Source organism: Vitis vinifera, chromosome 6, assembly GCF_030704535.1.
Source record: "Vitis vinifera cultivar Pinot Noir 40024 chromosome 6, ASM3070453v1".
NCBI lineage: Eukaryota > Viridiplantae > Streptophyta > Magnoliopsida > Vitales > Vitaceae > Vitis > Vitis vinifera.
Genome location: NC_081810.1, coordinates 15,871,358 through 15,885,901, shown reverse-complemented (window position 1 = coordinate 15,885,901; position 14,544 = coordinate 15,871,358). Strand labels below are relative to the sequence as shown.

Here is a 14,544-nt window from a genome sequence, read left to right as displayed (position 1 = left end):
GAAGTACTTTGGCTATAGGAATGGCTAATCACTTGTGCATCATGTTCGAAATAATAAACTTAAGTATTTATACCAAAAATGTAGGGCTTAGCCTTGGAAAACCATTCTAACATCAATTTTACATATATATATATATATCCTTGAAATACGAAGAATATAATGAAAAATACGATAAATTTTCCAATGTTTTGAATATTGAAGAGGACGTTTGAACATTCCATGTTGACCTTTCGGATGTCCTAAAAGACACTTCAATGCTTCCTTTGGGTGTTCGAATGCTCATCTCATTGAATTGTTCTTCCACTCTACTTCCAATGTGTTTGTCCAAATAAACCAAGTTAGTCTTTGATAATCAATCCTTAAAACTTGGTAACTTTAGATACTTACATACCTTAAAAGTTAGTAACTCTAAATACTTGCATACCTCCAGATTTATCAACTTTGAAATCATTGAAGTTAATTAAGAATGGATAAGACTCTTTAGAAATAAGAAGCATCTATCACAATAAAAAATGAACAAAATTATCAACTTAAAACTAATATATTATCATCATCATCATCATCCACATTCCAAAAATTTTGCATAATGACATTAAAAATTGAAAACAAAAATCAAAATTTATATGTAAAACAATGAAGAAAGTCCATTTTAGAATTCAAAAAAAAAAAAAAAAAAAAGCTAGCAAATTTGCCCAATATAAAACCGTCATTTCAAATTTGATTCCATAGGTTCATGAACTTGTCTACATAGTCAAATTACAAAAAGAATGTAAGAAGTAATAGCAATGAGAAAAATACTCAACTTGTTGGAAAAAGATTATAAATCCTAAAGTATTATTATAAAAAATAAAATCATTGTAAAAAAGATGGTAAAATCTTATAACAAAATAAATGAATGTAAAAGCTTTGAGTATAACATGCTATTATAGAAAAATACAAACAAACAAATAAAAAAGGAACAGGGCTCCTAGAGACTTGAATTCACCATCCAAGATGAAACAATTATTAGGTGAAGTTGGAAGAGAACTGTTTTCCAACTCTTTTGCCTTGGAAGGCTGGAATAAGCAAGGGGAATGGAACAGTCATTCCACTTCCCACACATTACTAAGAGAATGTATTATTATTTTCATTTCATGTACCAAACACACCCTAATAATCAAGTTTGCTTTTTAATTGCTCCCCTTGGGATGGTTAAAAAATTCTTATATTTGAATTTACACTATCTTTCTTTCTCTTTTCTACGTAGCACTTCTTCCAAAAGTACACATAACGGGTGTATTCATCAGATAAACAAAAAGCCATAAACATTTAGAAGTTCAAGCCACCGTGGCCAACCCAAGGCCATACTATAAAGAGGTGGCACTGTCTAGAAGCATAACCCCAAAAATTAGTATCATAGATAGATACCCTACACCTTACTACTTACTAAACCCTAAAGCAAGAAAGGATTTTAACATCCTTCAGCTTCCTCCAGAGGAAAGCTCACCCTAAAAGACAAAACTGTACAAAACCCAATTTGTTTTTGGAACAAAAGTATTTAGCAGGGTTCAGCTTCCCCCACATGTCTCTCAGCAAAAGAACATCGAATTGCAGACACTCTCCTGCAATTTGGGGAGTTGAGGCACTGGAACAGGCCCTGCTGACGTCAGTCCACCTTGGCTTGAGGATGTCTCTGACGTGTCTTCAAACTTCATGAACTGAGACATCTGAGTAGCTGCTAAGTGGGCATAGCATATGGGAGCAACTGCAAAATTTCACAAGATTAAGAAACTTTATTTATTACTTTGGAAATGAAAAGTAAATAAGGTGAAGAATCGACTGTTATCAGGCACTAGGCAACCAGCGTTGGGGGGTGGTTTTTACAGAGTCTACATCAATTTTGTGTGTGTATATATATATATAAGTAGACAAATCTGTATTACCTACGGAAATGGCAGTGGTGCTCCTTTGGTACCTGCAACAAGAGCAAATAATTTAGAAGGATTGTCATTAGAGCTATAACCATCCAAGCGGTCACGCTGGGTCTACTTACACATAGGATAAAGAATGCACAAGCTCCTGAAGATCATCCGAAGAGAAACCAACTTCATCCAATAGAACGTGGTAATGCGTCGGCCTGGTAGTACCCTGTTCAGAAGACGTGAGAAACTTCATCAAAATCTCACATCTATGTAGAAATACAAGTCAAACATCAAGTATCTCAAGAATTTCACATGCAAGCACATGACAAACAATGATACAAGATGAGCACAAGTTCAAATATATTCAATACACCAGACTCAACCACAATACAGATAGGTGAGGCCTAGTAAGGGGAAATACAAATATATTGAGTATATATAACAAATTTAAAATAAGAAGGGAATTCATACTACTGAGTTTTCTTGATAGGTGAAAAAGGATTAAGCTGTTTCAATTCAAATACAAATTCCGTAACTAAGAAAAGCTAGATTTGGGCTAAAATTTATTTCTAACCATAGATATATTTCATAAAGAAATTGATTGAAACATGGATAAACCGCTGTCTTTGAGAAGTTATAAGTGAAACTAGGTTTAAGAAAAGTCTCAAAAGGTTATAATTTAGCACTACATGATTTAAGGGCACAATTCAAGTTATCCTTTTTTACATCGTTAGCCAACAAAATTAAGAATGCCCACTGAACCAACAACCGAACTATACAGACAATCCAAATAATAGGGAATCCTTTATAAGTCATGCATATGATTATCCAATTGGTGAGGGAAAGTGTAGTTCTGCATCTATATGTTAATAATACTCTTATGTCAAAACTCACAATCATTCCAGCATGTGCACAGAGATAAAAGTCATTGTTCCGTGGATGACAAACTTTGTTGTCTATGACTGTGCCTGCGGAAACAAACAAAAACTAATAAATAAATAAATAAATCAAAAGTTACAACATTCACTATGCTGAAACTGATTTTCTGGTGAGGGAGGCTTACCAGGTGGGACGTTATCAGGAGATCCATGTTGGAAAAACTTGGTATGATGGTTTTTCTGCGCAACAATCACCACAAATTTGGGAGACCACTTCTCATCAAGGAACTTGCAGGCCTGCAGGTTAGAAAACAGAATTCAAAATAAGAAGTCTTATACTCCAAATAAAGCACAAAATTCAGTTCTTCAAGCATAAAATTGAAGGAAGCCAATTAGATAAAAAAATAAAAATAAAAAAAGACCTCAATAATTTGATCCAGTTCGATGTTCAGAACTTGATTGAACTGAGACTCGCTGACTCCATCCCTAGGTCCAGAACATTACTTATTAGCAATCAAGAAATGCATAAAAAGCCTTCAATACTTGGAATATGAAATGTTGTGAATATTGGAAGGCATCACAACTATAAACATACTATAAGTAAAACACAGGTAAAGTTTAGTCTAATAAGAATGTGTCAAATATAGTAAGAACATTCAGCATAGGCAACATTAACAGGATAAATAGAACATAGTTAAAGGTTATACATGCATCTATCAATCATCCACCAACAACTTCATTTATACCAAACCAATCATAAGCCACCTCCCATGCCAAACCAAAACGCCCTGCACTAGGGGCCCCCCTTCCAACCTTTAACAAATCCCTCAGAATACATGTTAGTGAGCCACATCACATCATTCTTTCATTTACTTCCAAACAATGCAGTATATGCATTTCCTTTTGCTTATATCCTCATTACTTCACAGCATGCCTTCAGGAATGGTAAGACAACAGTATCTTTTGTTATGTATCAGATGGCAAAACACAATCACTGGTATGGGTATATTTACCAAAACACTGTCTGCTACATGAGGTGCAGTTTTGGGGAAAAAGGATGTCCTCACTATACATTTTAAATTTACAGAATAATATCAAATATGCAAATATCAAATATGCAGCTGTTGAAACAAACAATGTCCAGGTGTCTTTACAGATCCAAGTGTCAGCTGCAAAAGGTTAGGAATTTGGGAAAATAGATATAATAAATAAATATATTCCAATTTACAGTATAAATTGCACAAAACTTTCTTCATTAATTCTCTCACTTATTTATTGTCTCTATCAGTCCTTCTGACTGTCTCTATTATTCCTTTTGACTGTAATCAATTTTGATGAGGGATAAAAAATTCCATTTTGAAGATCCACTATAATAGAGATGCTTTAACAATGAAAAATGTAAACAAAACAAGAAAAAAAATACCTGAATATGATAATCTGATCGGGTTTTCTTTTGCCTGAACTCACATAAAAGTCTAGCAAAAGCTCTCTGAAATTGAAAGAAAGACGACCATTTCATTAGTGTATATTAAGTCTAAGAAATGAGGACAAGAAGTCAATTTGCATAAATAACAAAATTTTAGTAACCATCCATCTAAATTGATAAATCAACTAGAATTGTTAGGATGTCTAAAAGCTCTAGAGACACAGAAAAACAAAATACATTCACATATTATAACAGCTAAAAATCCACCTAATTATGCCTTCATCTTCAGTTTCAGATACTCGCTTATACAGAGAATCAATCATCTCAACCTTTGGAGATTGTGTACGAACTGATGCTCTATAGCGCGAAATCAGTGGCCACTGCCTGGAGCTGACAACCTACAAAATCAATAATAAGACTTAAAATCAGAAGAGCTTCTAAATAATGAAAATAAAAATGTAATCATGGCAGACAAACAAATAAGCGAAAAAAATAAAATAAAATATTTGTGACATAGGGCTAAAATACTCCCACTTTTAGAAAGTAACCTCCATATGTTTGAAATAGTACATATAACATCAAATGGACCAAAATACCCCTTATGTTATTTTATTAAAAATTGCTTTGATGTGAAATGGTTATAAAAAGTTTGACGAAGGGTATTTATGTCCAAAAACGGTCATTCTTATTGTTTTGAAAAAGTGAGGATCATTTCACAAAATATGGTCATATTTTGACCCTATTAATCAAATACACAGAAGGAAAATGCACGTTACCGCAGCAATAGATGGTACATCAGATTGTCCAGGAGAACCATGAGACACATCCATCCCAAGGATTATGGTGGGTCCCTTCGAAACAATTGGAATAGAAGGGGAATGTTCTACTGCTAGCATAGAATTTAATCCACCAAGCTGCATCAAGTAAAAGGATTTTTTTTTTTTTCGATAAGTAAAAGGGTTAATTTATAAATAAACAAACAAGTAAAAAGGGAACATTATGTAGGGAAGCAGTAAAGAACAACCAAACAAGCTCAAGCTGCATGAGGTATTAGTACAGAACAGAACCAAGCAACTGCAATACTTTATTTCAAACCACATCCTACATGCTGAAATAACCAACACAACCAAAACAAACATCCCAGGGCCCTTATCAACAAAAAAAAAAAGGCTGGAACAGGGGGAAGAGGAAAGGGAAAAAAGGAAGACAAAAAAGAAAATAAAAAAACCTTCCTTCCGAAACCTGAGACAAACAAGAAAGGGAAAATGCAAGTTCTCACTTTTGCATTAATCTTTAGGAGAACATTCGTAAGATATTGATCATTAACCCTTGTAGGAGCAATGCATTGAGTCACAATTCCATATTCAGAAAGATTCTTTCGTTTCCAAGGACCTGTGAGATTAATGAAGTCATTTATTATAATACCTGGTAAAGAAGTAAACATTGTAAATAAAAGAATATATCTAATCACTCAACCATATAGATCAGAGTTTTTCCTCTCTGGAAGTAGACAGAGAAGGAACTGAGGAGCTCCAGGGAGTTTAGACTGTATCTCCTCAAACATTTTCTCCACCCTAACAATGGGTGGGGCTCGTCGAGATTGTGGATTCTCTTCAAATACATCAAATGGAGGATCAATGTGCTACAAAAACACAAGAAGACCTAATTAGTCATCACTTATTTTCGTAATGGAAGAAACTTGTAAGAACAGAACCTACAATTCCTTTCATTCCTCCACATTTGATCAGTTCTCGGACGAGGTTTCGAATATCACAGCGAGCCGAGAAGTTGACCACAGCCCAACGTTCTATCTTTGTGGGCTCCACCAGTTTCTAACAAGAAAACATTATAAGAACCACTGAAGAAACATCCAGTTTGTGGTAGAAAATAACAGAGAGCACTGACCTTATTGTTAAAATTCCACCGCCCATTTCGTGGAAAGAAATCCTCCCCATTACCAACTTTCAACTGCAGTAAATCCAAAATAAATTTAGTCTAAATCAAAATTGAGAATGTTATATGAATAAAGAACATCAATAATCAATTAACATTAAACAAACTGACATCAAGTTGAACAACATAAATACCCTTGGAGCTGCCAGAACACGGCCTTCAATTTGGGTCAAGTCTCTGCTTATTGAAATGCCACAGGAACGTAGCATAGGCTCAGCATCATAATTGTTGCTTCTCAAAGCCTGCAAGAAAAAAACATATGAAAGAACAGAGAGTTGAGTATTTATCACAAAGAATACCACAAGCCAAAAGTTGCAGGAAGACAACCTACATTAGTCAAAACTCCTATCCTTTCTTGTGGTTTTTGCCTTGATCTTTCCACCAGTGAAGCTCTTTGAAGAGTGGACAACGCTTTAGTATAACGTTGTAACGACACCAAGGTACAAAGCTTTCATAATAAAGTTGCAGAAAATGCAAAAAAAAAAAAAAAAAGATACAATAGAAGGCAACGTAAGTTCCAAACATACAGAAAATAACTTGATGCATATTTTTAACTCAACAGAACCACAAAATGCTGTTTCACCTCTATAGGGAAGTAAGTCGGTCGTTTTGGCTTCCCAACATTAATGCAAGGTAAATCTGCAGAATAACGTAGTTCTATGCGGCGATGATTAACAAAATAATCAAAAACAGTCACTTCAATCGTTTGGGCCTCGCCATTCTCATCCTTCCCATTTCTTTGCTTAAGCGTAAACCTATAGCATGTGAAAGAAGTTACTGCTGATTTACTTAAATATATATAATTGAACAACTGCTCAACCCATCAGAGATGGAGAGAGAGAGAGAGAGGTGTGTTGGGGGTTGGTGTGGTTTTGGTTGGAGCGTCACGACCAAGAGTGAGATATATTAAAGCTGTTAAAGACACGTCAGCCTATTTTTCAAAGCAAGCAAAAAGATACATATAGTGACATGATAAGAACCATACAACTGCTCCTTGCAAGGCTTCTCACTCAGTCCAGTTATTTTGTACTCGGTGTTTGAGGGGCTTGTCTTCACCCTCAGATTTTTTAGCATTTTCTTGGCCTGTTGGTAAAATAAAAAATATATTAAAAACAAGCAACAAAATTTTACATATAATAATAATAATAATAATAATAATAAGGTGCATAACATTGATTACCTTAGCCCAGTCCAGGGAAAAAGGATCCCTCGCATTTTGATTGGCAATTAAAAAATCAACCACTGGCCCAGGTTGCACTATCATGGTAGTAGATACATCTGAACATGAAGATAACAGAATAAACTTTGTAAACAACAAAACATTAAAGCAAACATACAGGACAAACAAAATAAAATCAATAACTTGCCAATATTCAGTGATAAGCCTCCTTGGGTGGTTCGAAAACTTGAATGGAATCCTCTGCAGCCAAGAACGCCCCCTCCCAAATCAATGAAATTTTTTGGATCATTGTGAAAAAAGGATTGACGAACAAGGAGGCAACCCCTGTAATAGACCGTAAATGATTAGATATTAATAAAATCAAGTGGTAAAAATTCTGAGCATGTTTAACTTACTGTTTTGATGCATGCTGCCTTAAAATGATATCCAAAACTCTAAGTGCTTCTTGAGAGTTTTCTGATTCTTGACCACGTAGTGCATTGGCAATTGCCTGCATTGGTATTTTAGCAGCAAAGCTAATCTCTACTTTAAAAGTCTTTGACTGGTAAGGACGCCGCATCCTTTTTCGATCACTCTCATTCGGACTACCACGATCAGGACTTCCATTGCCATTATTCCTGAGATAAACCACTCCCCACCCCTAAATAAGATATAAAGCCAAAATGGCACAGAAAAATCATATTTGGACAGATAACCAGAAAACATCCATGCTTACCTATTTGATGAAACATCCTCAAGCACAACAGTGAACTCAAGTTTGTTTCGTGGAAGAGGACCAACTGTGAACAAACTCTTCTCCCCATCATAAGCAAAGTCCTTTCCACCTAACTCGCTATCATATGTCTCATGAACTCTATCGATAACCTTTCTTCCAATTCCCTTACCATCAACAGGACGGCCATCTTCATATGAAAGGGAAACCTGTTTCGAAGCAAAACCAGTCAACAGAAAAAGGGAAAAGAGTGAATAATTGCACACATCACCGCCCACAAAACCATAATAGAGTGGAGTAACAGCATAGAGATATGGAACATACACTGTAATGGAAGAAGTGACCATCAGCACCAGTAACATTAACTTTGAAGTGGTTAGTAGTTAGTGCTATTTTTTGCCCCTTGGATGCAAAGCCACGGCGAGCTATTGGAACACGTGCGACCTTTTTCTTAACTGGCTCAGAAGCAACTGAATCAGCTTTTATTGGAACAACATTTGGCGGAACAGGTGGGGGAGGTGGCAAAGCATCTTGTGCCCCATTTCCATCTTCCCCAGAATCCATATCAAGACACTAATAAAAACATGCACCAGATAAACACAACCTATCAGAAGGTTGAGAAAATAATATAAACAGAATCATTCTAACTTTCTCAAGGTACAACATGATAGCATTTAAACATGAAGCAGAGAGTACATTAAAATATTTTTAAGTTTTGCTTCTTATTGGGGTTTACTTAATACTATTTAGGGTAGAAAAGTATGGAGCATTAAAAAAATATAATATGCTATAATGAGCAGTCACTGTCACGTAGGATTCTAAGAATTCATTGATAAAGGAAATTTCACAACCATTTTGGTGTTAAACTCGAACTCATCAGTGGTGTAAAATGCTGTGAAGAAAGATGAACAAAGGCAAAACCTACATAAATAACCACAAGGATAAATTCCACAGAAAACAAGCATCAAACACCAACCAAGCTCACATAACAAATATATTAAAGAAAAACACAACACCCAGAGATTGTAATCCAAGAAAGCTTGGGGGTGAGGGGTGCCGGGGGTTTAAATTATGGAGCAACAGGTCAATATAGTTGATGAACAATATATATAATAAAATGCAGTATATTGTTTTAAGATCACCATAACAGGGACCAACTTAATAAAAACACAACCATTGGGAGAGACAAAAAAAAAGACCATAAGTTCACCACAATACAAGGAATCACGAAAACATTAAACACAAAAGATGAATCAAAGAAACATTAAGTTGAAAAGGAAAAAACATATGAATGTGGAAAAGGAAAAAACATATGAATGTGGAAGAACTCCTTTAAAGAGGGTTTTGAAATGGGAAAAAAGTCACAAGAAAAGGAGATGTTAAAACCACAACCTCTCAAAATAGCAAACAATACCTAGGGCACATTAAAGGGAGAGATAGAGTTAAAACAAACAAAAACTAAAGAAAAGTAAAAACCCTAAGGCCTAAAAGAACTAGATATGTCAACGGAGGCTACGATTTCAAAACAAATACAGAAAGAGTCAAACAGAAACTATAAACCGGTGATCACAATCCTTGAAGCCAAAGCATGAATCAAGCAAAAACATCAAACCCATTTCACAAACAAGGCCATGGACGCAACCAAAATCCACACCACATCTTACCTAAAAATTGAAGGGCCAGGCCTTGAGAACAGCAAACTGTTAGATTCCTCGAACACTGCAAGTAGAAACACACAAAATGAGAGCAGATCGAACCAAGAAAACAGAGGAGAAAACCCACAAACCCAGAACAGAGAAACCCTCAAAAAACCAACAAATAAACAAGAAAATCAGCAGCATTGTCGAGACTGAAACCCAACAACACTACAAAACCCACGACAGAAAAACACACGTTTGAAGGAGCAGAGAAAGGGTTAAAACCAGTGAGAAACAGGAAGAAAGCCTAAAAGGGAAAAACCCTAACCTGAGAGAAGGGTCCCTCTTCTCTTCACTCTTATGTGTCAACTCTTCCACTTCTGTATCACAGAGAGACTCTTTTAAGGGAGAGAGATTGTGAAATTAAATTAAAAAAGGCCACGCTCGCACCTTTCTTAAATACAAACTACTCGCTGCAGAGAGAGAGTGTCGTTTCGGTGGAGAGTGGAGTAAGGGGGGAGGGGGAGGGGGAGAGAGAGAGGGGTACTCTCACATTGAACAAAATACTGTTATGTCATCCCTCATTTGCCTCGTGTTCTCCCCACATCATCGCTCTTTCCCCCACTTCACATTTTGCCCATCTTTACTTTTTCCTTTTTTCCATTTTCTTTTTTATTTTTTATTTTTTCTATAATTTTACCCTTCGAATCTTTTATTAATTATTTCTAAATCTTCAAAATTAATCTTCCATTTTTGAATATATATATATATATATATATATATATATATTTAGAAAATATAAATATTCAAATTACCAAAGGTTAACTCCTTTTGAACTAATTATAACTCACATTCATGTTGAAAAATTTTAAAACTTGAAAAAAAAAATTAGTTAAAATAAAAATATGAAATAAATTTTCACAAAAACATATTTTAACATAGGGTGATTGGATAATTTTTAAAAATTAAAAAGATAATTTTGTTCGAGAAATCTTAATTTAAAATTAGGTGAAAGCCGTTTCAAAATTTTATTTTGATGTGTATAAAAAAATATGTTTAATAAAACTTTTATAATATTAAAATTACCACTTCTAAAGTTATAATTTTATTTTTAACTCTAATATTTAACTAAAAGGAATTTTTATTATTTTATAGTTACTTGTTTAAGATAATGACTTTAGCTTTGAGTTTTATTTTTAAATAAGAAAAAAATATTAAAATATTAAAATAAAACCATATAATTATTTAAAAATAAATAATTTATTAAAAATCAATATTTATCGTAGAGTTGATTGGGAAACAATCTTTTATAATCGATTATACAAATTTGAATTTATTATTTTAAATACACTTAACTTTTATAAATGAGTTTTAACTTTGGTGAATTTTTTTTTTCCATAGGATGAAATAATTTAAATTAAATTATGGGGATTCTATATATATTTATTAATAAAGAAAGTTTTGACAATAAATTATTTAAAATAAATTATTTCCTTTAAATAATTTTTAAATAGTTCAAAATAAATTAAAATAATATATAAGATAACATAAATAACTCCTATCACAATTATTTTTTCAATTTCTTTCCTTTTCCTTGTTTATAAAATATAAGAAAGTTAATTTTAATATATTTATTAAATAACATATTTATTAAAAAAAATTATTTTTTAAATAGTTTTACAAAGATTTTAAATAAATAACTAAAATGAGAAGCATATAAATATGGTAGATTAAAACTAATATGGTAGAATACATAGTATATTTGTATCCATAAAATCATATAATATTTTTTATTGCCTTTGTTGATGGATTTAGAGAATATGAATTAAATAAGAAGTTATAAATTAAAGAGGTTGTAGAGAATATTAAAAAATAGTTACCTTATATGAGAATTGAATTTTGTTTAATTTTTATATTTAACGAAAGAAAGAAGTAGAAGCAAAACAAGTCACTAAGGGTCATCGGTAAAATTTTTGAAAACAATTTTAAAAAATAGTTTTTAAGAATTATTTTTTAAAATAGTTATCTTGTTTTTGTAAAACAAACGTTTGTTATGAAAACTTAAAATATTTTAAACTTATTTTTAATATTTTAAATATATTTTAAAAATAATTTTTATATTTAGTATTTTATTTTTAATCATTTTATATATTTGTACAATTATTTCTTAAAACAATCCTAAAAAAAGTGAAAACAATAAAAAGAAATGTTCTATGAAACACCTTATTTTTTGTTCTTAAAATCTGAAGATATAAAACAGTTTTTGGTTGTCTAACATGTTTATGTATTGTTTATTCTAGAGAATAAAAAAAATATTCTCAATTCCCAAACTAGCTCTAATTATACGTTTGAAGAATTAAAAATCTTATATGAAAATTGTAAGAATTATATAATAAAAAAATGTTATAATGATATTAAAGTATGAAAATTATGATATATGTAACATTTTTACCTAGAATTTAGGGATATTTATGTATTTTGAAATTTTAAAAAGAGATTTTAGGGATATTTATATATTTTGAAATTTTAAAAACACCTAACTTTTGGGATATTTATATATTTTAAAATTTTAAAGAGATAGGGATTTCTTTGTATTTTAAATTAAAAAATATAACTAATATTTTTTTATATGTTACGATTTCTCATATCATTGAAAAAAAAACAAGGGTGAGAAAAAAGAAAGTTTTAGAACCCCTTTGATAGTGATTTTAGAAAGCGTTTTTAATATTTTTAATACTCTGAAAATTTTCATCATTTAATTATTAGAAATATTAGAAACGTTTTGTAGAATCACTCCCAAATGCCCTCTTAGAGTCTATTTATTTTAAAAAACAATTTTGAAAAACATTTTTTAAGAACAATTTTTAAAAACTTTCCTTTAAACAAAGGTTTATTTTAAAATTTAAAATATTTTAACCCCTTTTTAATGTTTTTTAAAAATAATTTTTATGTCCAATATTTTATTTTTAATCATTCTATATATTTGCATAATTATTTTTTAAAATAGTCCTTAAAAACAAATGAAAACAATAAAAAAAAACAACTAAAAAATGTTCTCTAAAAACTTTTTGTTCTTAAAATAAAACAGAAAACAATTTTTGATTGTATTTTTTTTTCCAAAAGAAAAAACTGTTCTCGAAAACAGTTACCTAACAGAACCTTAGTATTTGCTTTGGTATAAAATTTAAAGGAATGAATTAATTATTTTAAGAATTTAAGTGAATGACTTCTTCAAGGTAAGGGTTAATATGTAATAAGTAATTTTATAATTCTCGTTAACATCTATTTTTTTAAGGTATAAAAATATTTGAATTCCCCAAAGTAAATCAAGTGATATTTTTCTTAAATATATTCCTTAGTTTATAAAATAAAGTGGGAATATGAATGATTTGATTGATATGCATGTGAATTTTATCCTTTCAATTAATTAAAATGATTTTGGAAACTTTAATCATTAGTGGCCCTAGTCAACAAGTGATAAATGATGTGGTGCAACCCTAGCTTTATTGGTCTTTTGTATACCATTGATCCAAACCGTTCCATCCACCAGTAACAATTTGAGGTGAGGTGACAATTTAATGCTAGTCACCTAGCGCAATTCTTATTATTTTGGCATAGTGTTATTGTTAAAGTATCGCTTTGGGTATAAAGTTATTGTAAATTAACCAAAGTAAAATGTTTACTTGTGAAATTATTTTGAATATGAACTGAATTATGCAAAGTATATTATATTGTTTTTATCAAAATTGAGAGTATTACGTTGCTTTATCTTTAACTTGAAATTGTTAATTTTTTTCAAAGAAAGTGAATTAAATTATTAAATTAAAAGAGCTTATTTATTAATTGACTTATATATATATATATATATATATATATATATATATATATATATATAAAATGATACCTCCTACAATTTAATTTGTACTATACTTGATCTTTCTCATTGAACTATTTTTCCTTATTGACTTGTCGAGTTCATCCTTCTATATCATTCTTTTTTTGAGATACAAGTGACGTTGGTGAAAAGAGATTGAGATAGGAAGGGTGCTTCTGCTTTAAATTTGATTATTTAAGATTCTTGACCTAAAACTCAATTTCAATTATAAATTCTAGATTTTTTTTTTAATCCAAGTATTTGAGCTTTTTTTTTTTTTCTTTTTAGTTTTGAATTTGTTAGTTAATGACATTTATGTGTTATGGTCATGGTGTCCTTGGCCTTTGGATTTCGAGTATAAAAAATGATATCAGAGTTTATCCCCGCTGCTGCATGTGCATAAAGGTGGTTGTATACTACATCGTATATAAAGGAAAAGTTCTTGACGCCTTTTAAAGCCATAAAGACCCTTCTTGGTTTAATATGTATAATAGGTATAAGAAATACGAAAAAATATTGAGTTATAAAATTTTAATATGAATAAAAATAATGTGAACATATGGTTATATATATATAATATAAAATAAATAGAAACATTGTAATAATGTAAATATTTTTATTCAATATTTATATTTACTTAAAATAAATAATATAGAACGATTTAAATTTTTGTACATATTAGATAAAATATATTTAATTAGTTTTTATCTTCTAATCTTATTTATCAAGTTAATAAATTATATTAATATTTTTTTAGAATTCACTAAAATTATTAAAATAAATCTTTGTTCGAGTGGCATTTACCTATACAGTTAAAAGAGCATACGGTGTGTTGGAATGGTTTCACCTTGTGAAATTATTTTAACTAATACTACCTTCTACTATCCTACCCCCATGAAAAAAGGCAATTTTGTCCCTGAGTATATTTATCTATTCTAGAACATTTAATTTAGAAATTCTCTTTTCTTTTTTCACAAATCTCA

General features: G+C 31.1%; 1 protein-coding gene across 2 annotated transcripts; it reads right to left on the bottom strand.

Moving 5' to 3' along the window:
* Positions 1 to 1,261: 1,261 nt before the first annotated feature.
* On the bottom strand, positions 1,262 to 10,285 carry LOC100241029 (protein argonaute 4). 2 transcript variants are annotated; one of them, XM_010653314.3, is made up of 25 exons: positions 10,138 to 10,259; positions 10,016 to 10,067; positions 9,715 to 9,769; positions 8,375 to 8,623; positions 8,054 to 8,259; positions 7,734 to 7,955; positions 7,526 to 7,662; positions 7,339 to 7,436; positions 7,144 to 7,241; positions 6,742 to 6,913; positions 6,490 to 6,606; positions 6,293 to 6,400; positions 6,111 to 6,173; positions 5,924 to 6,037; positions 5,682 to 5,847; positions 5,485 to 5,597; positions 4,982 to 5,119; positions 4,473 to 4,603; positions 4,203 to 4,268; positions 3,202 to 3,265; positions 2,965 to 3,076; positions 2,796 to 2,869; positions 2,033 to 2,127; positions 1,923 to 1,954; positions 1,262 to 1,744 (listed from the first exon to the last, which is right to left on the bottom strand). In XM_010653314.3, the coding sequence occupies exons 4-25, from the start codon at positions 8,612 to 8,614 to the stop codon at positions 1,569 to 1,571; spliced, it is 2,742 nt and encodes a 913-aa protein (XP_010651616.1). In that variant the 5' UTR covers positions 8,615 to 8,623; positions 9,715 to 9,769; positions 10,016 to 10,067; positions 10,138 to 10,259; the 3' UTR covers positions 1,262 to 1,568. The 2 variants fall into 2 exon arrangements, with proteins under 2 accessions (XP_010651616.1, XP_002275928.1); XM_002275892.3 differs by having other exon boundaries at positions 10,016 to 10,285.
* Positions 10,286 to 14,544: the final 4,259 nt, after the last annotated feature.